The following is a 27046-nucleotide window of genomic DNA, read 5'->3' as shown; positions in this document are numbered from 1 at the left end:
TTTCCAAAAGAGAATCTTTGGAGTGGCAGCTAAATCACACGTAGTCCATAATGGAGAACACAGTGTTCAGCAGCTGAAGACAATACTTTCATCCTGTATGTAAACAATTACACCATCAGCAATCAGTGTATCTTTTAGAACATGAAGAACACAATTTCATTAAAATTGTGTGTTATATTTTGTAAATAATTATTACCTCAAAAGGCATCTTTTGTTGAAAAAAGAACAAGCCTTGAAAGAGATAAACTATCTTGCCACATAGAGGTACTGGTACAACTAATCACTAGTACTAGAAACGCCAGGTGGTAATGAACCAAAAGGCCTCCAAGTTGTGAAATGCTTACAAAGTAAAGGCGCACTGACAGAAAACCAATCAAGCAACAGAGCACAAACACAATAGCTTGCTAGAGGCCGTTTCTCTACATGTATCCCAAGTTTTCCATCTCGCTGCGATAACGCTGCTCAGAAACTTTGCTCTTGTGCTGTTTTGTCTCCAGATGTTGTCGGAATTCAAGCTCCTCGCCGGCTCCTGCATTGCACATTGAACAGTAGAATTGTCCACTTGGGGTCACACACATGGCCAGGTCTCTAGGAATTCTCTGACGGGAACGAGGATTGAAATACGGGCCTGGGGGGAAAAATGAAGAATTCATTGCAAGGTGGAAAGTCATAAGAATGACAACATGCCCAAAAACAGTGGAAGTATCTTTTGAATCATTACCACTGAGTATTAGTATTAGGGGGAGTCATGCCACAGTAGTGCAGGAGGTAATTGAACAATAGGTGGCTGACTTAATAAATAGAAGAGGAAATCAGAGCTGAAATATAGATGAGAGCGGCAGAAGTAGAAATATAGCAGTGGGTGGCAGCTATGCTGTACTCTATGAGGCCATCATATCTATTAAATAATAGCAACTTTGTTGTACCGTGTCAGACAATATATCTACATACTTTAACTAGGTATGCATCTATGTTAACAATAGCGTACATGGTTGCACACATAATAACTATAGTACATATAACTATATAATCATAGTAACTATAATGAGATATACAAGATCGTGTATATATGTACTGGTAGTAACTATACTGTATTAGGCCACGTATCTATATAATTAACCAATAATGCGGTGGATGGATAAAACAAGAATTCTCTATGTCTTTCATTTACCCCTGCTAAAACAGCATTTATATATAGTGAATATCACATGACATTATATTGTGATTAACAGCCAACAGAATAGCCAAGCATCATGAAAAAGGCAAAATGTATTTCTTCTTTAGTCCATGCGGAAGCCAAACCTATAGTCTTATCCTGTTATCTTGCATAGGACAGGCATCAGCCTAAAAACTCTGCCTCCTGGACCTATAAGATACCTCCCACCCCCTCATACCTTGTGATGTAACAAGACCGACAACAAAAGTTAGATGCAACAAAGTTTAATAATGACAATAGGAAGGGAAATAAACAGCTGCCAAGAAAAAAAAAAAAACATTTACGGTAAGAAATTTTCTCTTCTCCCTAGAGTCCTATGTGGCAGTCAATCCTAGGGAAGTCCCAGCTTGAAGGATGCTGCGAGCAAAAGCTGCATCTGTTGAGGCCAGAATGACTAGCTTATAGTGTCTAACAAAAAATGTATGAATGCTGGCTCATGTTGCTGCTTTACAGATCTGGTCTATAGATATTTTTCTGCCCAGGATGTTACCATAGCTCTTTTTGAAGGACAGCAATTTCAAACCAGTGGACTACAGGGGTTCAACAGACAAAATACACAACTAATGTAAAACAAAATTCAAGTCCCAGCCTTGAATGCGACACAGAAAACTGCGAGATATATTAGAAGAACCTTTGACAAAATGTCTTATCAAGGGATTAAAAGAGATAGAAATGCAGCATTATGCACCTTTGCCTTAGCTAATTTGTGGCTCTTAGGATATTTATGACTTCTGAGTCCACACCTTGTTCCTCTAATATCTCCTGTTCCACAACCAAGCAGTCAACTAATTCTCTGTGCAGCAGTATCCAGTACTATCCCTTGGACATTAGCAGAATCTCTGTAAACCAGGCTCTTCTGGGCCAGAATGGAGTGATTAAGATGACTCTGGCTTGATCCAATTTGATCTTCCGGGCTCTCGGAATCAATGGAACAGGAGGCAACACATACGCTCGTAGTTCCAAACCGGGCTAACTTTGGCGTTCTGTTTTGATGCCATCAGTTTTATACAGGGTCTCCAGCATTTTTGCATTATCTGTTGAAAAGTCTCCATGTGTAAGACCCCGTCCTCTCTCAAACATTTGCCACCGATCAACCATTCTGCTCGGACATTGTCCTTCCCTCTTATGTGTATAGCTGAAAGTTGATCCAGTGAATGTTCACCCCCAAGTCAGAATCTTTGTGCAAAACCTGAGTAATAGATGGGAGTGTGTGGCTCCCTGTCTGATGATATATGCCACTGCAGTGGCATTGTCTGACTGAATCTAGACCGCACATAATCTCAGCAAAGTAATTGAGAGCTAACCATATGTCTTTATTTCTCTGAACTTTGATGACATAACTTTGTCTTTATGATCCCAGATCTTTACTGACTTCCCATATGGGTGCTCCAGCCGAGAATGGATGCTCTTCTAGTCACTGTGACCCACTGAAGAAGTAGCAGGCCCTTTTCTCAAGCTCCTAGTGGTGATTGTCCACCATCTTAATCCTAAGCGAACCTCCTGGGGAATATGAATACTTGTTTCCAGACTGTCCCAGTGTTGCAACACCACACTCTGCAAAGGCCTCATATGCAGACAAGCCCAGGAAACCGCTGGGATGGTGGAGGTGAAATAGCCCCAAAAATATCCCTTCCTGATGAAGCAGAGAGGGCAGGGTCACAGTTAATTTAGAAAGGCTAAAAGCAGAGCCTTGAATTGATAATGTTGTAGACCGTCTTCTGTCTTAATGGCCAGACACAGGAATTGGTATTTGTAGATAAGCGTCCTTCAGATCTTGAAGGACCATCCAATCATCCTTGTTTAAAATCTGAACAACAGGTGAGATGGATACCATTCGAAAGTATTTCTTTGTCACAAAGGGATCTACAAATCGGAGATCCAACACAGGTCTGAAACTTCTGCCTTGTTGGTTGGAAACCAGGAAGGAGGATAAATACCTTGGAATTCCATCCCTTCTTGTAATGGCCCTATGACCTCTTTGTTAGGAGATCTTGAACCACAGATTTCGAACCACAGCCTTTTTTTTCACCAATGATGTGCCTCCTGAGACCAAGAATCTTAAAGTGGACACGCCAAAAATCTATGGCATGTCCATTTCCTATGGTGTTCAGGGCCCAGCTGTCTGACATGACTTTTGCCAACTGGTTGCTGAAGTTGTACAATCTTGCTCCCATCAAAGACGCTTCTGGTTCCCCTGGAAGGAGGAGGATTTGCCTCTTCCATCGCGTGGTTTACATCTGCAAAACTGATTAGACTTTCTGTAAGCGTAAAGCTGGTAGGACTTTTCTGGTATACTCTTTTTTTTCTTCTATGAGGAAGAAAAAATGTGCGACTCCACCACTTGTTCTGTTCCTGAGAAAGGATGGTATATAAGCTGTTCTTGGAGGTTGAAGTAATAATGCTCTGCGGGAGTAGCATTGGCCAGTGCAGACACCCAGGAGGCAACAAATGTCAATGGACATACATAGTACGCGCAGACACCGAAGAAAACTTGTACATGACCTGCAGCAATATGACCCAGCAAAAACACCACCAAACTGGTGTAACTCACCCCCAGGAGTTTCTCAAAACTCCCATCATGATATTCTATCTCTTGTCTTTCAGCATAAACACCCAACATCTGGTCCAGAACTTTTTTTTGTGGCTGACTGATGAAAGGCACGAGCAGCCGCAACTACTTCAGTGGCCCAAGAACCAGGTCTTGTCTGACACCCATCGCCCAGGCAAGGAAAAAACACAAAGTATGGGGGGGCTCTCTTTTAGAGTTTTTAGTATGATGTCTGTCCTATGCAAAACAAAGGGACAAGATCCAGGGTTTGGCTGCCCAATAGGATGCTAGGAAAAATGTACTTCCGTAATACCTAATGGCAACTCTTAAAATAACCTCTAGATTGTAAGCTCATTTGAGCAGGGCCCTCCTCACCTGTTGTCTCTGTAAGTCAAACTGTTATGTTACATACTACTTGTTATGTCCTGTCTACAGCGCTACGAAATTTAGTGGCGCTATATAAACAATAAATAATAATAATTATAATACATATGCATTTATGTGTTGCTTCCTTCTGCCATGCATACGTATATATACAGTATGTCTGTGTGTGTGGGTTATGATTCAATGTGAATAAACAAGGATAATATATTTTAACTTCAGCAACTGAAGCATGAGATGCACAGATAATGGATGTGTTGGACTCCACCTTTGGAATTAAATGAGAATTGGTCTGAATTCTGAAGTCTGAAGGTATACATATATATCCAGAATACATTCCAGTGTAATATTAAGAAACAGTGAGACAATGTCAGAATGGATATAAATAAGTCATCCAGTACCTGTATTATTCTGAATCGTGCAGGTGTTTCTTCGACTCTGCATCATTTTATGTTCATTTCCTTCTTTCCGGGCTCTCCTTTTACACTCTCCAGAATCCCTGAGTGTGATAAATTTACAGTTTATATAGAAGGCAATGCGGTCAGCAAGGAAGCAAAAACTCCATCTATACATCAAGATTTGGAAGCATGGAACAGTGGTTTCTAATATTACTAGGGTTTGATTTACAAGAAATCCCATCATGGTTCAGGAGAAGGATTCATATGATCCGGGATCTAATATAAGGCTATTAACATAGATCTTGTGAGTAGGATAGATTTTATGCATGTTTAACCCCTTAAAGACAATGAGCGGTCCCTAAACCCATTGAAAACAATGCATTTTGAGCCCGCTTTGTCATTAAGGGGTTAAACTGGGAATATAATTTAGTGCCACAAAATTGCTCTTCTTACTTGCCTCTAAATGCAACACATGACTCATGGAGACTGTTATTGGCTAATAAAATTCATAGTCACTTGGAATACACCCGTTTAACACAGAGTTTAAGTGAATATTTTCTTCTGTGACAGAACGCTATATACATTCTAGCTGCCACTTGGTGTGCTTACACTCAGCACGAGCACACACATACGTACTAACATACATACGTACATACACAGACATTAAGCATCCATATGAGCTTGGAGCCGCCTAGGCACATGCCTATTGGATTTATGGATAATCTACCATATGTTGCTATTTAAAATATATTTCATAGATAAGCAAGAGGTCCAAATGTGCTTTATTTTCATATTGACTCTAATGCTGATAAGATGAAGAAAGCTTTAGAAAAAGATTGTTTAATGGCAAATGGCAAATGATAAATAAAGAGCAGTGTTTGCAGGACCAGGGGGGTACCGAGAAAAAATATTGAGATATCAGGCCAAAGAGTAAGCGGTACTTGTCTGTTGTCGTGCCAGTCTTTTTAGTTTTTTAAAGCTTAACTGATGGATTATGGGAAAAAAGAAAAAAATAATGGCTCACAGAGTGGGACTACTTGACAACTCATAGTAAACACAAGATAAAAACAATAAAAAGGGGAAAAAACAATCCTTAATGACTCCATGGGAAGTCAGAATATACCCATGGCCAACCCTTGATACTCATGGCATAGCATTAGGAAGGGACAAGAGGTACAAACGTATCCAGATCATTCTAGAAAGGGGATGAGGACCAAATAAGCTGAAATCTGAAACACACACAATTTCACTTTAACAAACATATGTGTATTAAAAGCTTCCTACGTTGTCTCTTATAAACAGAGAAAGCCGGCTATCTGTTTCCTCCCAGGAGGGAGGCTGGCTGCTGGGAGCTTCCTGCAGGCCCAGAGAAATGCTGGGCGTACAGGAATCTCTTTTCTGAAGATCATTTCTGGGATCACTACTTCCTATCATGGCATTTCACAGGACAGACTGCGATGACAGGGTTCAGAATTCCTGTTTCTCAATCAAAATTTGAAAACTGCTTTACTTTGTATTTTTTGTGTACCATACATTAGGGTGAATCCATATTTATTCAGTAACTTACGTTCATAATAATATAAAAAATACTGATATGTTTACTTTTAATTTTCAATTCATTTTTTTTTTTTTAAATTAAATTGCAGTCATTATTTAACGGCACCCCAATATGTGGACGTTTATACTTATATTTAGTTTTTTTTCCATTTAATAGCTTTATGGGGTGAGGTTAGAAGCATGTACAGGCCTTGCCCACTTGCCTACGTTGGCAGGACCAGGAATGCAGGAGTACCCCTGACACTAAGTTAAATTTATAGTTTAACTTGTACAAGCCTCCATAGCCTAAAACTAAGGGCAGTTTTGCACAAAAAAAGGTCTCTTGGAGTTCCAGGGAATTGCTTGTGGCTATAGACTGTTTATTCTTGTCTTACAAGTTGAACATTTTCTCTTTTCTTATGGGGCATTATTTTTGACTGTTACCCTGCATCCAATGCAGACTAAGCGTTTATGTTCTTCAACTCATAGAAGGATATATTTTTCCAGTATTTATGGTCTTACAACGATTTGCCAGCTAGAACTTAAAAGAGCTCTCCAGCTGTAACATACACTTTAATGCAACCTAGCAATTTATGGCAGATGAGATCCATTCAGCATCCATCTAGTCTGCCCATTTCTCCTGATGTAAGGAGTCAGACCTTGGCCTAGTGTTAGATTTGGGATAGATTTATGTCTACCACATGCATGTATAGATTCCCTATCTATATTAGCCTCTACCACTTCTGTGTATAATAGATATAGTATGTGAGAGGTCCATCGAAATGTCCATAGTGTCCCTCCTGCAAATTCATGGAAGAACCTAAGCATAATACTAAGTGGGCCATAGAAGGAATGTTCAATTTTTATATTATATTTTTATGTTATTTTGTATAGCATGAACGGAAAACAAGAGGTCCAGGTCCTAGCTTTTAATAACACTCCCAAATAAGGTGAGGTTACTAGATCTTGAATTCTGTGTGGCTCAAGATCCCCTTGAGAATGGCAGATTTATGGGGATTCATTCAGAATAATCCAAATGCTTATCAGGTCATGTGGTTGAAAAGGTGCACATATTCCAGAGCGGGCAAGTATTTCTCATCAGCTTATAGACAATTTGAGGATGCAACCAAACAGTTATATGATGAATATAGCATGCCGCTTTATCCGAAGAAGCTACAAATCCTTAATATGGAAAGGTTAACAAATGCTTACATTGATGAGTTGCTGGGTGCCTCTGATAGACGTAGCCTCTTTGCGTGGTTCTTTCCTTGATAGTGTGCTTGAGCTACCACAGGGGAGCTGAATGAGGCATCACACAGTTTGCAATAGTCATTTTCCGTTGCAAGAATTACACGTCCCACAATTTTTGAAGACGTCCCCTGAAAAGTGATGAACATACCCCACCTAATTAGAATTATTAATCTATAGAGGCAATGAAGAAATCTGAGAATTACAGTCTAAAATCAGGACAGTTTACAGCAAGGATATTAGAAACATACATTTTGATGTCAGAAAAGATCCAAATGCCCCATCTAGTCTGTATACTTATTTATAGTAGATGCATATCCCAAGCTTTTTTAAGTTTAGTGATGCCTATATGGTTTCCTCTGGAAGGCAATTCCACATATCCACCGCCATTTCTGAATTTTTTCACATTACCCATCAGCCTTCCATCTTCTAACTTGAAACCCCCCTCTAGCTCTTGTACTTGTACTACCATCTGACTTTATTTAATTCCCTGATACTACACAGGAATTTCAAACTGCTACAAGTCAACAATTTCAATATCATTACAGATTAATCAGTTCATGTCGCCAATGGAATTATACTCACATTTGGTGTTGAAGCAGCTGCCTGGGGTGACGTTGCCTCCAAGGTATGACTGAGTCGGGATGAAGCAGGACAGCTGCTCGATGCACTGTAATTGCGAAGCTTCTTGCTGTGGTTTTTACCCTAAAAAATGGACAACAGTTTGTGACTCAAAAGCGTTGCAAGTTGATCAATAATGCAAAATAAAGTATATATTTAATGCAATTGTTTATTCACAAATCCACCAAATACTTTTATATATTTTTTTCTTTATTTCATAAAGTATAACAGGATAAGTGACTCAACAGGAGTATATACTATAATGAATACCATTTGTTATCACACACTGATAGCTGCTGTGTTTATGTACTGTAAATGACTTTACAGCACCTGAACTATGGAGTTTACATCAGTTTCCATCAGTATGCCACATAAACAAAAAATAGATGTTCAAGGGACATTATAGTCCCAATAAACACATAAAAGAAACAAACTACAAAGTAGCAGGTATGTAATCAAATTCTCATTGAAGCCAATGGGATTGCTGTCCGTACTCTGCAATGAGGATAGCGGCCGCAGCGGGGGAGGGGGGGTCGTGGGAGCTGGGGGGGGCTGTCCTTGTTCAGGCCCAGGACAGTGTCCGAGTTAAATACAAATAAATAAATACAAATAAATGTGACATCCCAATCATCCTCATCGATACAAAATCCCTATATCCTGCTAATAAATATTTATCTAGATATATAATATTGCTACAAGTATATTTTTGCCGGCAATGATGTTACAAAGGATTTTAAGACCAGTACAGTATATGTTGTATTATTGTCTATTGTTAAGAGCAAAACAATATGCTCAGCCATGGTGTTGTTTTTGCATATGCGTGGGGGGAGATTGTGCAGAATCCCTCCATATGCATTTGCCCCGTCCTTCCTTCCTGTCATCCCCTGCACATGATATACGTACTGCCAGACAGTTCCTGAGCTGGCTCACCAAACGCTGCAGACGGGGGTCTAATAAGACCCATGTGTGCATACGCGGCAAATACTCCCATTGATTCCAATATTAGTATTAGTATTCACGTAGTATCTTAATATACATTTTCTGATAGTGGGGTTTTCAAGGACATTAAACTGTCCCTTTAAAATGAAATTGCTTTTGATTCGCATTTCAGAGCTCTCATGGTTAATATTTTATCTGGGAAAAAAAACAACTTTTTTTTTTTTTTACCGTCTTTGAACAATCACTTTCACATTGCACGTTATTAGTAATGGAAATTCCCAGTATTGAGAAATTCTTGCTTGCCTCCTTAGTGAATAGCTACACTTAATGAAACATTTACCGTAAGCAACGTCAAATTAAGGATGTAATTGGACTGTTATTTTTTTATTATTATATTTCTATGAAATTCACAGGAATATGTTCCCTCTAGAACATTGCCAAATTCTGGATAAGCATTTGGCAGCAACTCAGATGACTTTTACTGGAACTTGAAACTCCAGATTATTCAAGATTTTTTTTAAATACTACTTTACTTTAAATGCAACAACATTAAAAAAGAATTCATTTCTAGTAAGATCTTTTAAATAAGTTACTTTTTTAGGTAACAGGTGTTGTATTTCAATACTTCTCAGTTTATTAAACAATATTTCCTGAAAAAGGCATTCGTTTCTTGAAAAATATTACTAAAGCAACATACACCGTACATGAATAAAGCAGTTATTAATTAAAGAAAAAAAATACTTATGGAATACATATGGCTTAACAGAGCTTATGTGTAAAAAGCAATTCTGGTGCAAAAAGTTCAGCAGGCACCAGCATCATCCCATTTGTTGTCATGGTGTTTGCACAAGAATCATACCATTGGTTGTCATGGTGATTGCATCATAACCACTATTTCCAAAAGAATAAGTTCTATTGTATATTGAACATAACCATGCCTGGGAACTTCCCAGGGAAGGCTATAGAGAAGTCCCCCTCTTCTACATGAAAGGTTGGGGCTACCTACACGTAAGTGTAGAGCAGGGGGGCGTTTCCAATTAAAGTTGGGTGTTAGAGAGAGTAAACATAAGGTGTTAGTGTGAGCAGGTATGTATTAGCGTATGCTGTAAGTATGTGCTGTTTTGAGAGGGAGTTTTGCCTTTTAATGAAGTCTATAGAGGCTGTGTTGAGCCGACACAGCTTCCATAGTGCCAAAGGGTCAAATATCTTCCCTCTAACCAACCTATTGAGCAACAGGACACGGGGGCTTAATCACACGAGAGGCAACAACTGCTGCCCCCCCTGGATCTGCTGTACTAGTCAGCTTAGGCCGTATAGTGTAACAATATACTAAAAGAATAATAAAAGACAGGTGACCTTGAGTTTTTCAGTTCTTCATTTATTTATAACTATTCTTTCTATTGCTTGTATTATGGCTCTCCCTAAAACTGGGTTACTTAAGGTTCCTAAAATACTTTTATCAGGAAATTTGCATAATTCATATATCTTACAATTAAAAAAACTGTGATTTATAGTGTTTTCCGAAATAGACCTGATTTCATTTACTGTTTAGGCATACACTCAATACATACTGTGCACAGTGCTATTTTTTAAAAAATATTTTTTTTGAAAGCTGTCAGCAATCCACAATATGGGCATTTTTTCAGGAGAGCAAGTTTTGCTGTCATGAAAGGTGTCATTAGGTCTAAATCTAGTTGTGCTTTTTTGCATAGGTTGCTACTAGTTCACCTAATTCTAAGCTCATGTAGGCATGTTTATTAAGTAAGACAAAACATTCATAAGTACCGCTCAATGGATAGAAAGGCAGACAGACACATTGTTTTATGAGACAGCATGAGCTTGAGCTCAACACTTGGCTCATCAAAAGTAGAAGAGTACAAGTCGGAATGGCTTCTCCTTTTGGCCCTAGGGAACATCCATGTGGACACATGAGATGTTTTTACTATTTGGTGGAAAGTAAGGCATGGCTGGCTTGACATGCCAAGTCTAGGGTTCGCAATGGCTCAGCTCACGCCTCATGGGTGCTGGCAAGCTTTCCCTCCCATCTCAATGTACAGAACAATATGACGGTACTTATCTCTACCTACTAAACCACAGTTCAAAGGACTGTACAAGGCCTGTGTGTCATTTATAGAAACAGTTGTAATTTCAGAAGTTTATTTGGGGCTATCTTGGTTATATGTCTATAAGCACATACTACTATTACCTTAAATACTTGCTTTCAATAAATATCTTGTGTGCAGATAGAAGTTGGCTTTCAGTAACATTTGTCTTGGACAGACAGTCTTTACTACTAGTGTTGGTTTCTGCTCATTTTTTCATATTTTCTTCCAATATATTTCCATACAGAAGAACATTTTCCATGTGTTTGGAGTTTGTATTTTAAACCCTGCTTGAATTATATATAATGATAGTTGTCAGAGGGAACAATAAACATTTTGTTAACATTCAAAGGATCCAAGCCTGAGAAAAAGAATGCCCTAGCACTAAATGCTGGGAATAGTTATTAGAATTAGATCATCTGCCATAAGTGACCAAAGCAAATTCAAAGTCTATTTATTATTAGAGCTGCCAGACAGCAGCTTTCTCAAAATATTTCCAGAATGACTGCTTGTCTGATTAGGATAACTTTAGCCATGAGGAACACCGCTCAAAAAAACTGTGGTTTCATTACCTGATAATGAGCTTGAGCTTGCTGGGCAGAATTCAGAGTGACATTACAAAGCTTACAGGACAGGGGCTTACAAAGATCTTCGAGGGATGGATCCCTGTCCAGGACTTTTATGAGGTCTTCATCCTGTAAGACTTCTGGAGAAGGGAGCTGGGATGCATGGTTTGGCATCTTTTGTGGTTGACCAGGGACAGGGAGTACTATTTGTCTTTTGCCCATCCCAATGGATGAAGGAAAAGCAGCTTGTTCAGGATGAGGTGGTGGGTTGGCATGTTGCAGCACAATCATCTGCCCAGGTTTCCAGAAAGACCTTACTGAAAGAAGAATGGATCAGAAGATTATGCTGTGTTTCAACGCTGAAGACAATCTACGAATAAAACACCAGTACATGGTATAAAGGTATGCTAAGCATAATCGATAAATGCTAGTGGTTAAATACAGGTCTTTCTAAAAATACATACAAGTCAAAACATACTGTGAGGCAAATTAAAGTATGGAATGGTAGTCGTGCTTTGAGCAGAGAAGACATGTTAATGTATACTGTGTGTTGGTCAAATTTTTTGTAAGAATTATAATATCTTTCAACCGAAACAACGGCTAACAATCTGTGTCCAGCCAGTGTATGGATCAAAACATCTCATCCTAGGATAGAACCTTGCTGTAAACTACCTTGCGGCATACTAGTCAACTAACTCTCTAAAAAACTATTAATATGATAATTTTATGCTGAAGCTAGGAAAACAATTCTCGTTGCCAACCCTGAGCAGGTAATGGAGTATATGTGGTTTCAAGAACAGCAGTGGGAATCTAGTTTTACCAGGAGGTATCTCTATTAAGCACTTTCAATGATAAATTGTAATATCTTTTCAGAAGAAGCAAATACTTTTACAAGAAGCAGTGAATCATGATTTTCTTCATTATTTGAATGTTTGAAACAGTGTTTCTATGAACAATACTGGCAGAATACTTAATCCCTTAAGCCCTTTCCATGAGATAAAGCTTCAGTAAGTGAACCAGACACTCAGGACAACCATGCTGGCTGTTAACGCACAGGCTGCGGGCATAGACGTGCACACACTGAACTCTGGCATTGGCAATGGAAGCCTGACAAGAACACCCTATATATTATTTGTTTTTTTGATCAGTTTTTAAAGTAACTACTATCATATTAATTTCCTGTCCCGAAGCTATTTCCATTCATTTCACATCATACTTAAAGGGGAACTCACGGCACTTCTTTATGTCTAGTTTCAGATAAAAATATGTTTTCAAAAGTATTGTTCTGTTTTATTTATTTTTTAAAAAACTGTTCTAGTTTTTGCATAATATAATATTTAACGACAGCTGCATATTAGCCGTTTGTATGTGGTCTTCTTGGGTTAGACAAACAGAGGAAAGGATTAAGCAGACTTCATCAGCTTTGCCATAAAGAATCAGCTCAGTGCGGTGCTTGGGCAAGATAAATCACTGAAGAGATCATGTGACAGACAACAATGGCAGCCTCCAGGTCTGCAAAATCAAGTTTATTGGCACAAAATTAAATAAATCAATGTTTTTTTGTCAAGGCTAACCTTCATTACAATATACAGCACTGGGGGGACCTTCAAAGGATGCCTGAACCAATCAACAACAATCAGCAAGTTCATAACAAGGCAGAGATAAGTTAGTGAGAAGGAAGAACCATGCAGAACACGAGAACATGAAGTTAAGATGGGTGGCCCTACACTAACGGTGGTTTTCCATTAAAGATTGACGCGTGAACAATCCAAATATAAACCGACATGAAAAGGGGAGCAATAGCCTTTTATTAAAGTTACTTTTTAGACAAACAGCTATATAACTGTATGAAAATATTAAAGCAGTATGTGATACCTTTAACCACAAGTCATTCCAATGTTGCAATATTTTGTTACCTGTAAATGCATTAGGCAAAATTTATTTGCTCAGGAAACACCTTGCGTTTCTGCTAAATTATATGCAAGTAAGATATGACTTGCCATCTATGAAATCACTTAATACACAATATACACAGTCCCCAAAATAATTGTCTCCTTAGGTGATAGCTGTTGAAATCTTTTGTTTATATTTCTTTGTATAAAATATACATTACAGCATACGTCATATAAAATACAATGAAAACCGCAGCATGTCATCACAGGTACTCTCACCAACATTAAACTAATTACAGAATTCTTACGTTTAGCATAAAAGCTTCTTATATTTTGATTAACCCATTAATATTGTTTATTATTGTTATAATTTTATAATTATCTTATTATTGTTACCTTTGTCATGTACAGTGTTCTGGATTACAGAATCAATAGGGGAATATTGGCCAATCCAAGTAATCAATACAACGCAATCATCGACATAAATTGCTTGTGGCTAGCTGTCAGACACTGAACCGTTTTGCTAGTTCTGCAGTTGCTATGGTTACCCTGAAACCGTCTCCAGCGGCCGCAACAATATTCCATGCAACGTTACCTTCATACAAAATTCTAGTCAATACAAAAACACTGTATGTTAATACATATAAAACATTAGCAACAAGTGTATCATGATCTTAATTAAATATTATATATACTAAACATGTTGCCGTCTTCAAGGTTGGTGTTTGGCCAGATGTAGCCACGTCGGGCTACATATAAATAGCAATATTAGTGAAAAATGCCAAAAGCTGGGCAATTATCATAAAGTTTTCACTGTTTGTTTTTTTTAAGTGATGATGCAAAAAGTTGATGTATAAAGAAACAATCTGAAGAAAATGTGTATCAGGATACACCACCTCTTTATGGAATAATTTGAGCTCCGGAACGTTCTAATTTCATTAATACTGTGCCTTCCTGCCTTACGTAGGATTGTAAGCCCTCTCCTCACCTTTTGGTTTTGTAGGTCCAAATTGTTTTGTACTACTGTTTACTCATTGTACAGCGCTGTGGAATATGATGGCGCTATATAAATCAATAAATAAAAATACGTACGCCCATTGAGCTCTGTGTCAGCCCAGTTGAAATAGTTCATACCGGGCCGACACAGGATGCTTGCACCTGTTTATGAGTGAAGCTCACATATACGTTTTTCTGCTGGAAATCTTAACACTATATTTGTGACATAAAGCAGGTAGGGCAGAGACATGGGGTTTAATGATTGTAATGTCTCTGTTGGCAGTGGTATTGAAAAAGTTAACAAAAAACACCTTATCATTAGTTACATAGGCTTGAAAAAAGGCATGCGTCCATCAAGTTCAGCCTTTCCCATATCTGTTTATTTCTTTCTGTTGATCCAAAAGAAGGCAAAAAACCCAGTTGTGGCTCTTTCCAATTTTGCACAAACTAAGGAAAAAAAATCCTTCTTGACCCCAGAATGGCAGTCAGATCTCTCCTTGGATCAAGAAGCTGTTTCCCCATGATTAAAAAAATAATATCCCTGAATATTATGTTAGTAAAACAGGTTAATAAAAAAGCCGTATATAAGCAGGGTATAAGCTGTTCACTCCGAATGGTTTCCACTTGCTAGTTATACGACTCAAAAACTCACATCAAATTAGCAAGTGGATTCTGCTTCGGAGATGAACATAGACAGCTTGCATCTGTGAAGACAGTTTCGGAACGTGGTGCAGCCAAGAAAAGACAGAAAGTACACATTTAAGCTCCTCGAAGACAAGAGAACATTGAGTCTGCTGAGTACACGGCTTCCATGTGCCCCCCTGGGGCAAGAAGAAACCCAGTAAAACCCCAGCGCCAAGTGAGCCATTACTAACTTGGAAATGCTGTGTTGGGGTGTTTCTTCTTCACTTAAAAAGATACAAAAAGCAACAAATGTTGTTCTTACGGCGAATAGATCTAGAAGACTGTAACTTCATAAAAAGTGACTCAATAGTGGCATCTCCACATTGGTAATGATGAAAGATTAGATACAAAGGCAATCAACATGTGGCTCTTCAGATTTTGCTGTCATTTTCCGCATGTAGTTCAGCAATATGAGAGCCACCTGTTGGTTTGCTATCCCTATAAAGTGAGATCAATTGATAAGAGGATAGATATACAGACAGACAGATGATTTGGTACTTTCCCTCATCACTACTGTACTTTTATATTTCAAGCTAAAAACATCCCTTTATTAAAAATATATATATATATATCACAAAAACAATTCACAAAACATATAAATACAAATATGTGTTTGGCTTTGATGACAAACCTGCTATAAAACACTAAACAGATTTACTACCAATACGAGTGACAGAAATTCCCCTAATCATATCATTCAAGCCCTAGCGTGACTGTCCGTACTCCAGACCTCGAGGGCCAGTGTCATGGCTTTAGCCTTGTAATGTTGGATGCTCCTGCAGTTTGCATTTAGTTCCCTGGGCTTATTCACTCATGTTCTGGTTCTGTGTTCTTCTTTTGGATTCTCATACACATCAGGTCTTCAAAGTTACAGCAGAGTGATATATAATATTCAGCAACTAAGTACATGTTCATTGCACAAACAAATTTAGCTACGTTACAATTTAGCTTTGATTTTAGTAGCTATTGACACTTCTCCTGGTTCTACATATTATTTTCAACACACTGGTTGATACATTGTCTTATGGTCATCAATAATCTAAAATCATTTATTTTTATTAACAAATAATTATTAATATCAGGGTGGAAAAAAGATTATGTCTCAGAATCAAATACGTTTAATATAAAAGTCATCGTATGTCCACTAGGTCATTTCAGTTTCGGGCATGATTCCTCTGCCCTAAATCTTAAATCAACCAAAATCATCTAATACGGATAAACCAAATTAACAGAAAACAGTCATTTACTAAAGAATACAAAAATAGGACCTTCTATCAGTGGTCTTATTCCAGAATAAATCAACGTCCATTAAAAGCCATAATGCCAAAAATAATATTATTATCTCTATTGCCATTAGATAGCATAACAACCACTAAAAAAGCACCAGGATTATTCTAATACTTAAGCTGTAAATTAAATGAAAAAGAATATTGGATTCCTTTAAAAGATTCGGTCTTGTATCCTATGTTAAATCATACATAAGATGCTGCTTTATGCCACTGTCTTACCTTCCATAAGTGCTGCTAGCAGTGGTACTTATAGTTAAATATTTAAGTGAATAAATACATATACAAATACAACTAATCTTAAAATGTTGGCGTTTCCATTACATCAAGCAAAGTGCAGTGAAATCGCAATTTTGGACAGCATGCGTGTTCGGAAATGACAGATGAGGCATACATTCCAACACAGGGTTAAAAACAGATGAAGGCTAATATGACAGATTTACCATAAAACACAGCAGAAATAGTTGTTTATTAGAGGTTGTATTAACAGAGACAATAGATCCTGCAATAGAAAACAGACAAACCAGCATCATAACATAAAGACTGAAATAGAACATATGATATAAGAATATATATGTATAATATATATTAAATAACACGCTACATATATGTGCAGGTATTGTATAAACGCTTCTGTCTGCAGGTGATACTGAGGATGAGTAATTCTGGCTTGTGGTGACAGTGATGTGCAGCTGTACATTGCAGAGTGATGTTGAGTATGACTAATGATGACTGTGGGAGCCTAGTGATGGAGAAAGGATGCAGGTTACTCACACAGTGCTCCAGGGCTGCTGTGGGGACCACCATGCACTGTTCAGCTCTCCCCTTTAATAATGTGCAAATGGCCGGGTCTAAAAATCATCCTTTGGATGCAGAAAGAAAAAAAAAAGGCCCAGAAAAAAGCCGGCTGGTTTCCTGGCTCTCTGCAGCTGTAATGATCCAGGCAGCAGCAGCCGCAGAGTCCCTGCCTCCTCCCTCGCTGTGTGTCTGTGTGCGAGCTTCCGGGGCCTCCCGCCCTCCCATTGGCTGGCTGCCACACTCAGTCTACAGATGCCCCTCGAACACAGAGCAGGCGAGCTGAACAGAGGTGTGGGTTGCAGGTGCTACCATATATAACATAGGGGGTGTTACAGGGACACCCCCCATCCATTATATGCACTTTAATGCATATATATAACTGAGTGGCCCCTTTACATTGTTATGACGCCCCTCTTGCGTTGTGTATTGTGGACAGGGAAGTGTAGAACTATCTGGATATATCTGCACAGAGTGAGAGAAAAGTGGAGAGATAATATGTTATCATTACAAAATCTTGACAGTTTTAGCCAAAGAGTTAACCCCGTTTTCAGCATTTTTACACTATTTTTACTTCTCCTTTTAATATTCCGTGTGCCCAGACAGAGCTTTCTTTTGATACCATTTTAAACGTATAGTCCAACATTTAGTATGAATAATACATTAAAATGAAAATATTTGGAAAGATTTGGTTTTTCTTACATTTTACTATGAAAATGGTCCCCAAACCAGTTCTGTGACAACAATACACTTAAAATATATTAATGTAAGTGTCCTGGGTTTTTTTAAGAACATGGCAGTCCGCTTTTGTAAACTTGAAATTTTGAAATCTTACTTTGTGAAGCCTGTGTCCCATGTGGGACTGTTTAATAGCCCACCGGCTCAAAATATACAGGAGTATAGTTTTTTGGAGAGAAGACAACCCAGAGTATTTCACTAGGAGCATTTGGATACTTACCATGCAACCATTTGGTTGGCAATCTCTGGCAAAAGGGAGCCGTAACGTAGATTTTCATTGCTTTTTTCCAGCAAACTTTCCATGTTTCTTAGGACTGATTGCACAGATTATATGCAACCGCAGAGAGACCCACCAAACTGTGTTCAGATGCATCTCTAGATTATGGACATACCCCACATGCATAGGCTTTTGTATATACAGGGCACACTACATGACAGCACACAGAATAGGACAAGAAAGGTAAAGATAATAAAGGGTTACATTTTTATGCAATATGCAAACACAGATTAGATTTTAAAAAAAAAGTATATTTGCTTTTCCTTGTGCAAAAATGTTTTTTGGGCCACAACTCCCATCACCCTCATCATCTCATCAGCCTGGCTGAGATTGATGGGAGTTGTCATCAGCTCATTTATAAAAAAATACAAATAAAATGTACTTTCCGGTTATTGTTTTTTTTTTTTACTTTACATGGCATGGTTGCAGGTAGCCATGGGTGTACTTCGCTATTTTCTTCATGATGTTCTATTCTGTCAATATAGGTTTTTGGGCACATTTTTTATGATGTCATAGAATGTCTTGAATGTTTAAAAGGGGTTACGAAATAGGTTATCGCCACTGAGAATGGGTTCCTTCACTGAAGCTGGAGTTTGGAAGTGAATTCGCAGGAGAGTTGTGATTTCAGTGCACTACAAAATGTTATGAGGGGCTAACACCAGCAAGTCTGTCCTACAAGACGGGCTGAGTTACAGGGGTGGGCTGGCCCTGGGGGCAGGTCGGTAATTGCACCCCAGGCATATACAAAACAGGGTGGTACGGTTTGGCTGTGGGGTCACATAATGCAATGTTATGTGGACCCACGGTAAAAGCACAGCTGCTCGCACAGTGTGCGCCAGGTAAGGGCGTGATGTGTAATTGGTGAGTGAGTTGTTTGACGTGATGATGTTAATGTGTGTGTGCTATTGTGAGGGTGGGTGTAAGTATATCTGCTAGCATGCATGTCAGTTGTACCTGCCTCCTCCATCTACATTTAAATCTGTGAGGGTACTCGCAGGAATCATATTGACTTGACTAAGCATTACACAGGGGCAACATCTGTCTGCAGAAGACCCCTGGGGAGGGTCTTTCATAATTAGTAGATTTGTTAGTGAGTTGAAACCAGTTTCAGCTTTAGTGAACAAACCCCATTGATGTGGAATTGAGAACTGGCTTACTAGGTGTTCCCTTGCATCTTTTTTTCTGCGAGATACCCTACCTATTTGCTTCATAAGCTGTTTAAACTGAAAAAGAATTACCCCAACATAAAAACCTTTCTTCTTGTGGCTTCCCAGGTCCAGCAAGACCCTTACTGAACCAACTGATAGAATGATTACAGCAGATTTTCTGCATTGGATGTGTTTCGGAATTCAAAATGACAGTTTCTTGCAGATGAACATATATATGCTGTGAATCCATCAAAATGTACTTAAATAGGGTTTATTACTATGCTATAATAATGACTCTTTCAGCAAAATAACACAGATGGTATTTTTAAGGTATCCTATATCAAATGTATATTTTTATATACATATCCCATTGTACAGCGCTACGGAATTTGATGGTGCTATATAAAACAATAAATAATAATAATATACATTTAAAAGCAACTTTGTCAAACAAAGCATAGTGTAAACATTCTTATATTTTACACTGCTGGATAAATAACCTTCATGGCTTTATTTGCTCCTGTTTATATTTAACCCTTTCCTGGTATGTAACATTTGTCAACATGTACAAGCTTTTCTCTCAAATTTACTTCCCATGTTATATATTTTTGTGACATTTTTATAAACGGGGACAGTGTCATGGAGCGGAGGCGGGATAGGAGAGTAATGATGGGAACGTCCCAAGTCCAACATCAGGCAGCTGCACACAATAAAGGTTAAATGGGGATGCCTGCGTCAGTCCCCGGGGAATAACACGGAGAAGGTAATCGCAGAAAGAGTAGGCGCTGCCATTGGTCGCTGTAAAGTAGGTATGATCCCCATTGGCTGTTTCTTTTTCCTGGCCCAAGGGGGAGTCTTGCTGGGTACAGGGAGGGTGGGAAGAGCAGGAACATGTGTCCACAAAGGCAGCTATAATACTGTGCTGAAATGCTTCTGTAAAATGGCTGTGATGCGGGCGCTGTTACCAACCCTTTGAGTGCCAGGGCACATTTTTTGGAAGGCCAAAATGTTTGTTGTGTTGCTATATCATAGGTTACAATGTTCTAAACAGCTTAGGCTTTATCTAGTGGATTCTGTTTCTAAGTATATATATATATATATATATATATGTATATATATATGGACCAAAGTATTGGGACTTTTATTGCATTCTAAATACACAGACATTCGTATGTATTTGGTCCCCCCCTTTGCAGCTATAGCAGCTTCCACTCTGGGAAGGCTTTCCACAAGGTTTTGGAGTATTTGAATGGGAATTTTTGCCCATTCATCCAGCTGAGAGGTCAGGACAATCTGATGTTGGACGAGAAGGCCTGGGTTCCAATCACTGTTCCAGTTCATCCCAAAGGTGTTTGCTGGGGTTGAGGCCAGGACTGTGCGGGTCAGTCAAGTTCTCCCACATCAAACTCATCCGACCATTTCTTTATCTACCTTGCTTTGTGCACTGGGGCTCAGTCATGCTGCAATAGAAAAGGACCTTCCCCAAACTGTTCCCACAAAGTTGGAAGCATAGCATTGTCCATAATGTCTTGGTATGTCTTCATCATAGTGTTAGTTACAATGTATCAGCTATATTATTACTATATATTGTTTTATTTAGAGCTATCATATTCTGCAGCTCTGTACAATGGGATATGTTATACATTCTGCTAAAAGGGAAGGCTGGCTGCTCTGCATGAGCTGTTATATTGTGTCTTACAATAAGGAGCCGTTAGAATATAGCCTTCTCCCTGTGGAAACAGGCTCCGTATTGACCAGGTTAGGTTATTCAACCAGCTTGAACTTTTATAAAACAGCCAAGCAGGTCAAGCTGGCCACCTGGCAAGCCTGGTATGTATTCAATGCTCCACCTTATACACACATATGTGTATATAATGTGTGTGTGTGTGCGTGTCTGTGAGGCTATATTAGCTTACCCTGGGGCATTTGGTTAGCATTCTGAGCGGACAAATATTTTGGTCTTCATACCTCAATTTCCAGACTAAATGACTCATACTGACCACATGACTTCACTTTTGGGGAAGCCATTTGTGGCATGAGCTCAATTGAAATTCTTGGTGGATGACTCAGATGTTTTTGTATGACAGCGCAAACAACTGCATGGGAAAGTGTCTGTATGGCTCTTTGATCTTAAAACAACAAGGCAAATAACAATATGTGTATGTTTTACAAGTTATCTAGATCCTGAAACTAATATCCTGGCTATATAGCTACTGAAAAGTAATTTGTTTAAAAAAAATAATTCTGGGTTTTCCGTGATTCTCGGTGTTTAATCGAGACTCTATATTATTGTGTTCTTTTCTCTACAGATTTCCGAAGGTTCTCACAGGAAGCTCAAGCTGTGCAGAGCATACTGGAGGCTCTGTGTAAAGCATACTGGAAGCTCAGCATGTACAGTTTTATCATTTTGCATTTGGGTTTACATGTAATCTACATCTTGAAAATAGGCGTATTTTAATTGTGTTGATGTAAAAAATTGTAAAGAAAAACTCCCACCATTTCCATTATTAGATTCAGATTAAAAATAACTTTTTAAAAGTATTGTGCTGTTTTCTTTTTTTTTAAGGGCAGTTTAATGTGACTGACAGCTCCACTAAAGAAGAATGCATATTAAAGTACATTTGCAAGGGGGGACACCACAGAGATTTAAAGGGACCTCTCATATGGCGGCTGGGGTGTCCCCCAACGAAGTTAGTGTGATGTCACTTCTCAAGACATCCAAACTCTCCTGGATGTTCCGGGAGTCTCTCCTCTGTGGCGTGTCCTGATTGGTCTCTCTGCGTTAATGCACCTATCAGTTGTCTGAAAAGTTACCACAGGAGAGACCAGTTAGGATGTGCACTGTGTCACTCGCTCTCCCCCAGAGGCTGACCAGGGCTCAAGTACCGGGGGCCGGAGGAACGTGATACATGTTTGGTGGTGGCGGTTAGTGGCCGCTGAAGCCACCTCCCTGAAATGATTTTCTTCAGGTTGGGATGTCTGCTTCTCTTTAATGTCATTAACATACCTGGGAATTTTTGAGTTCTGGCTACCTGGAGCCTTCCCTTGCGGGACGCGGCCAGGACTGCACACTGATGTCAGAGGGCGGTCCCGTTGCCGTCATTCGGCATTCCCGCTGACGTCAGGTGTGTTCAAGCTGATGTCAGCCCATTTAAAGGGGAAATTGTGTCAAGACCCCGCTCCAGCAACCCAGAGGATTCGGGTGTTGACCCAGAGAAGCGGTGAAACCCCGAGAGTTTCCTGGTATGGTCATTAACATGAACTTCTGGGCTCTGGCTACCCCGAGCCTTTCCTTGCAGGATGCCAGTGGGCGGTCCCTTGATGTCGGTGGGAGGTCCTGTTGACATCGGGGGCGTTCCTGCCGACGGCAGCAGGAAACACCCCAATTTAAAGGGAAAATAATAATTGCCCTTATGATTTGCGATATTACACTAATCCAAAGTGTACCTATTGTTTTTTCTAACCCTATTTTCAAGCTTCAATAAAAAAAAGGGGAAAAAAAACCCTTGTGTTGAGTGCATTGGAGTCCATGCAAAACGGAATGCAGTTTGCATGTGAAATGTGCAGCTGAAGTGTTCTATATTACAGTATAGCTATATTGGACTATTAAATACTGTTAGAGGCACATGCCAAAGACTGCCCTGTCACCTTTATAATTACATTTTCTATAAAATGGCAGTGATATGGTTACTTTTAGATGCAATGAAACAGAAGCTAGTAGTAAGGTACATGCGCCTGCTGTGTAAAAGCATCAATGTAACGTTAAACAATTTGTATTCAGTAAGAATGGGTCTTTATATGTAATTAGATTTTTTTTTTTTGCTTTATTTTGCCCCTGCAATTTTGGTGCCCAGCACGGTGTTGTTCTACCACAAAATGAAAAACAAACAGCACTGCGATCTCTTGCATCAACCATATTTTTTTTAAATAAAGTATTATAAAAAAAACAGCTCCTGAGTCAAAGGTAGCTGCTCGTGACGTCACAGGATTTGCTACCGGATGCCGGAAGCAGGAAAGGAAACGGTGCGGCTGAGTAGGAGGAGGAGGGAAAAAAAGAGAAAAAAAAAATAACAGGACTAGTCGCGCTGTGTGACACGGGACTGGACGGTACCGGCGGCCGTACCGTTCTCAGCTGGCCTCGGCGCCTCCATTTTGGGGGAGGATGGAGTGGAAAGGAATGCAGTGAATGGGTCCGGAGGAAGCGGAGACCTAACTGGTACTATTACAGGGGCTGGCTGGGATGAAGGAGGGGGCTGGTATCCGCAGGGTGCTCGTACCTTTGGCAGTACGTGTTTTAACGTGTTTTGGGCGTTTATATTCGTTCTGGTTATGTTTTTGTGCTCCGTTGGATGTTCTCTGTCTACATATATTTTGTGTATTTTGATAGAGACACAATCCCAGCCCGCCTATTGTACTGGTTATTATTATTATTATTATTGTTGTTATTACCGGGCGTTAGCGCTCTTTTGAGACTGTATAGTGGGTTTGCGGGACATATTTAGCTCCAGTGGCTCAGCCCCGGTACTGACATCCGGTTAATCCCGGTTATTGTGTGTCTTAAATGCTTCGTATATGTTCGAGGTATTTTAAACTACTGGAGCTCCTGACAGGATTAAGAAATTTACAGTGAGTTTGCGGACCGGGAGGGATGCGGAAAGCCTTAGTGTCCTCCTCACTGCGGATGTGGCTGGCAGCATGATGGTGCCTGTCTGCACGTGTCAGGGGACTGTTATCTGACAGAGTTGGCATACAGGTGGTGCTTTCCTGTCTAAATATCTCACCAGAAAATGAAATGCTTCAAATAGTCCTACAGGTATCTTAATAAACTTTATATATATTATATATATATATTATATATATGTGTGTGTATATATATATGACATATAGAAGAGCTGATGATGCCCACCTAAATATGAGGGGTTCATGGCACGTATGCCAAAAATGAATGATGGGATTGCCATCTTTTATTAACTCTCATAGATGAGGCGGTGTTGATGAAGCGCATTCTTTCGTATTATTGCTATTATTTGTTATGGTGATGGTTATTGGGGAATGTCAGGGATCAGTGATGCTGTCATGTCACTCCTTTAAGCCCTGCAGCTGCCTAATTGGATGCCAGTCTCATTTGCAGTCCTGTGCTTTTCTGCTCTGTATCTGTTCTGTTACTAGGACAAGCCATGGATTGTTTGATGCCCATTTCTAATGTGTTCACGTGTAAATGAGCTATCTGTCCCCTGAATATGAAGACTTCTCCCAATCCTTCCTCCCTAGAGAACCGAGTGATTGGCCATTATCCTTCATGTCAGTGAGTTTGTCGCCTGGTTCAAGCCGCCCAGTGATTCTCCTCATTTCAAGAGGATTTGCTATTTTCACAAATCCCAGATTTTGGGCTTCATTACATTAACGAAACCCAGGTAATTGTTTTAACATGTCAAAAACAAACCGTATATTTACTAGAAACCCACCTTGTGTGTGTAGCATAGGGTTAACAGGATTTGCATGGTTACTGTTCCGCTGATGGAAGTTGTGTGGCAGGCAGAATACAATGTTAAATTTCGTTTCAGTTTGTTGATTGTTGTGTGTGACTTTAATAAATTATTCCACTGGTTTTAACAGCGCTATGGAATCTGCAGGCGCTTTAATAAATGTAGCGTAATAATGTAATCTGGATTACAATACCCATTGCATTGTGCCGCACGTATCAACTTCTGTTAAATAGTCCATTATGATCAAATGTCTTCTGCACTGAGAAAATCACAATCTACCGTATATGTACTTTTAGATATCCTTAAAGTAGGACACGCTTGTGTTGAGAATGTATGGTGTGGGGCCGGTAATAGAAACCAGTTTTAAATGAATGGACTGTTACATCTCTGAGTGTAAATGGCTTCCTTGATCACAAACAACATGGATTTGCTGAGGGAGATCGCGCCAATCTAACTGAACTGACGTTTTGGCTGTTAGATAAGGGGCTGTAGATGTAGCCATATCTAGATCTGAGAAGACATTTGGCTGTGTCCTTTAGAGAAGACTTATAAATAAATGAGTGTTTGAATGAGTAAGGTAACTTTAGAGGATGGACTTGTTACTAGTGGTGTACCTCAGGGATCAGTAATGGGGTCCGTTCTTTTTAGTTTTAATTTTAAAAGTCTTATTAAAAATAAAAAAGCTCTTTAAGTTAGGGTATCTGTCTTTGCCAGAGATACAAATGAATGCAACAGGGTAGAGTAAGCCAAACGGCTAATGACTTGAGTAAATGAGGAGGATTGAAAGTGGAAGTTGATAAAATTCCAAAGGCAGAATATGGTATTAAGGCTACTGTGCTGTTGGTGACAACTGGAGAAAGTAACATTTATGTACACCAAGAAATGTTTCTTTTAGTATCTGTACATATTTGTTTTCTCTCAGCATTGTAGGTAGAAGGCTTCCATTAGCCCTGACTTATTTTCTGTGAAAGCGGAAAAAAGGGGATGTGAGGATATGGCATATTTATAGGGCCTGTGCTGCTTTTTTTATCGTTCATGTATGCTTTAAAAAGATGTTTATATGTGCAATTTGCCAGAAAACTTAACATGAAAATCGCAGCCATTCGGTTTGCTTAGTTAATACATTTATGTGCCTAAAGAGTGAGCAAGAATGTAAATATCTATTCGGATTACTAAGCGGGGCAACTATAGGCAACTTATAAACATTAAAAGAAAACAGAAAATGCAGTGGTTGGTGTTCAGTGGAAATATGATTTTTTTTAAATTTTCGGTCATATCTCTTCTCTCTCATCTAAGGTGACGCTCCACCATCATGTGCTCCCTTAATATAAAATGTTATCTAAATCATAATTAATAAATGTGTCCCATTCTAAAGATAATGAAGAGATCTCACGAAACATATGTAATTGGAAACTTTTTTAATAACGTATTAGTGAAATCATTAATCTATGTAATAAGCTAATCAATCAATACAGGGTCGACAAATTTGGTTTGGATCTAGGAACCAGCAAAAAAAATTTAACACACTACAGTAACACACATGCTAACACCATATGCTGACATACACACTCACACTGATACCATACTGTAACATAAACACAGAACACACAAGCACCACACTATTATACACATTGTGAATTCGGCACGCTATGCTTTCCTGCGGGTGTGTGGTGAAGCGTGTGATGTGAGGCACCCAGTTGGGTCACGTAGTGTGCATTATATGACCCCTCTGGGCACCTTATGGCAACCGATACACCCGATTCATGATGGCAGCCCTGCATCCATACATGGCAGCCCTGAATTGATATTACATTTTTAGTGCAAAAAAACAGAATGTTGCAGAATCTTGTAATACCTTTTTTATTGGACTAACAGTATTTAAAATAATAGACGAGCTTTCGGGAGTCCTCCCTTTGTCAAGTCAAAAGCATTTCTCATTTGAGAAATGCTTTTGACTTGACAAAGGGAGGACTCCCGAAAGCTCGTCTATTATTTTAAATACTGTTAGTCCAATAAAAAAGGTATTACAAGATTCTGCAACATTCTGTTTTTTTGCATTCGTATACACTGGACTAATACGGCTACCCCAAACTACAGTACATTTTTAGTAAATCTTGTTAATACAAATGTACAAACAAAGTGAATGAGAGATCACCACATGTTTTGAATCATCCTATATATTTTGTTTC

The 27046-nt window shown here is 39.1% G+C and overlaps 1 protein-coding gene across 1 annotated transcript; it reads right to left on the bottom strand.

Annotated features, from left to right (window-relative positions):
• Positions 1-223: 223 nt before the first annotated feature.
• On the bottom strand, positions 224-17358 carry ZMAT3 (zinc finger matrin-type 3). The gene is made up of 6 exons (XM_053460761.1): positions 17188-17358; positions 11562-11872; positions 7913-8032; positions 7292-7458; positions 4547-4644; positions 224-628 (listed from the first exon to the last, which is right to left on the bottom strand). The coding sequence occupies exons 2-6, from the start codon at positions 11844-11846 to the stop codon at positions 420-422; spliced, it is 879 nt and encodes a 292-aa protein (XP_053316736.1). The 5' UTR covers positions 11847-11872; positions 17188-17358; the 3' UTR covers positions 224-419.
• Positions 17359-27046: the final 9688 nt, after the last annotated feature.

The sequence above is a fragment of the Spea bombifrons genome, chromosome 3 (assembly GCF_027358695.1).
Source record: "Spea bombifrons isolate aSpeBom1 chromosome 3, aSpeBom1.2.pri, whole genome shotgun sequence".
NCBI classification, from domain to species: domain Eukaryota; kingdom Metazoa; phylum Chordata; class Amphibia; order Anura; family Pelobatidae; genus Spea; species Spea bombifrons.
This window is presented reverse-complemented; position numbering and strand designations above follow the sequence as displayed.

What these genes read in the sequence shown, in the direction of transcription:
- ZMAT3 (XM_053460761.1), bottom strand. Translation starts at nt 11,846, where the DNA reads ATGATTGTGCTGCAACATGCCAACCCACCACCTCATCCTGAACAAGCT. An exon ending in CAGCTGCTTCAACACCAAAT is followed by an intron (nt 7,459 to 7,912) that starts GTGAGTATAATT and finishes ATCACTTTTCAG; the next exon opens with GGGACGTCTTCAAAAATTGT. An exon ending in CACGATTCAGAATAATACAG is followed by an intron (nt 629 to 4,546) that starts GTACTGGATGAC and finishes TTTTCCCCCCAG; the next exon opens with GCCCGTATTTCAATCCTCGT.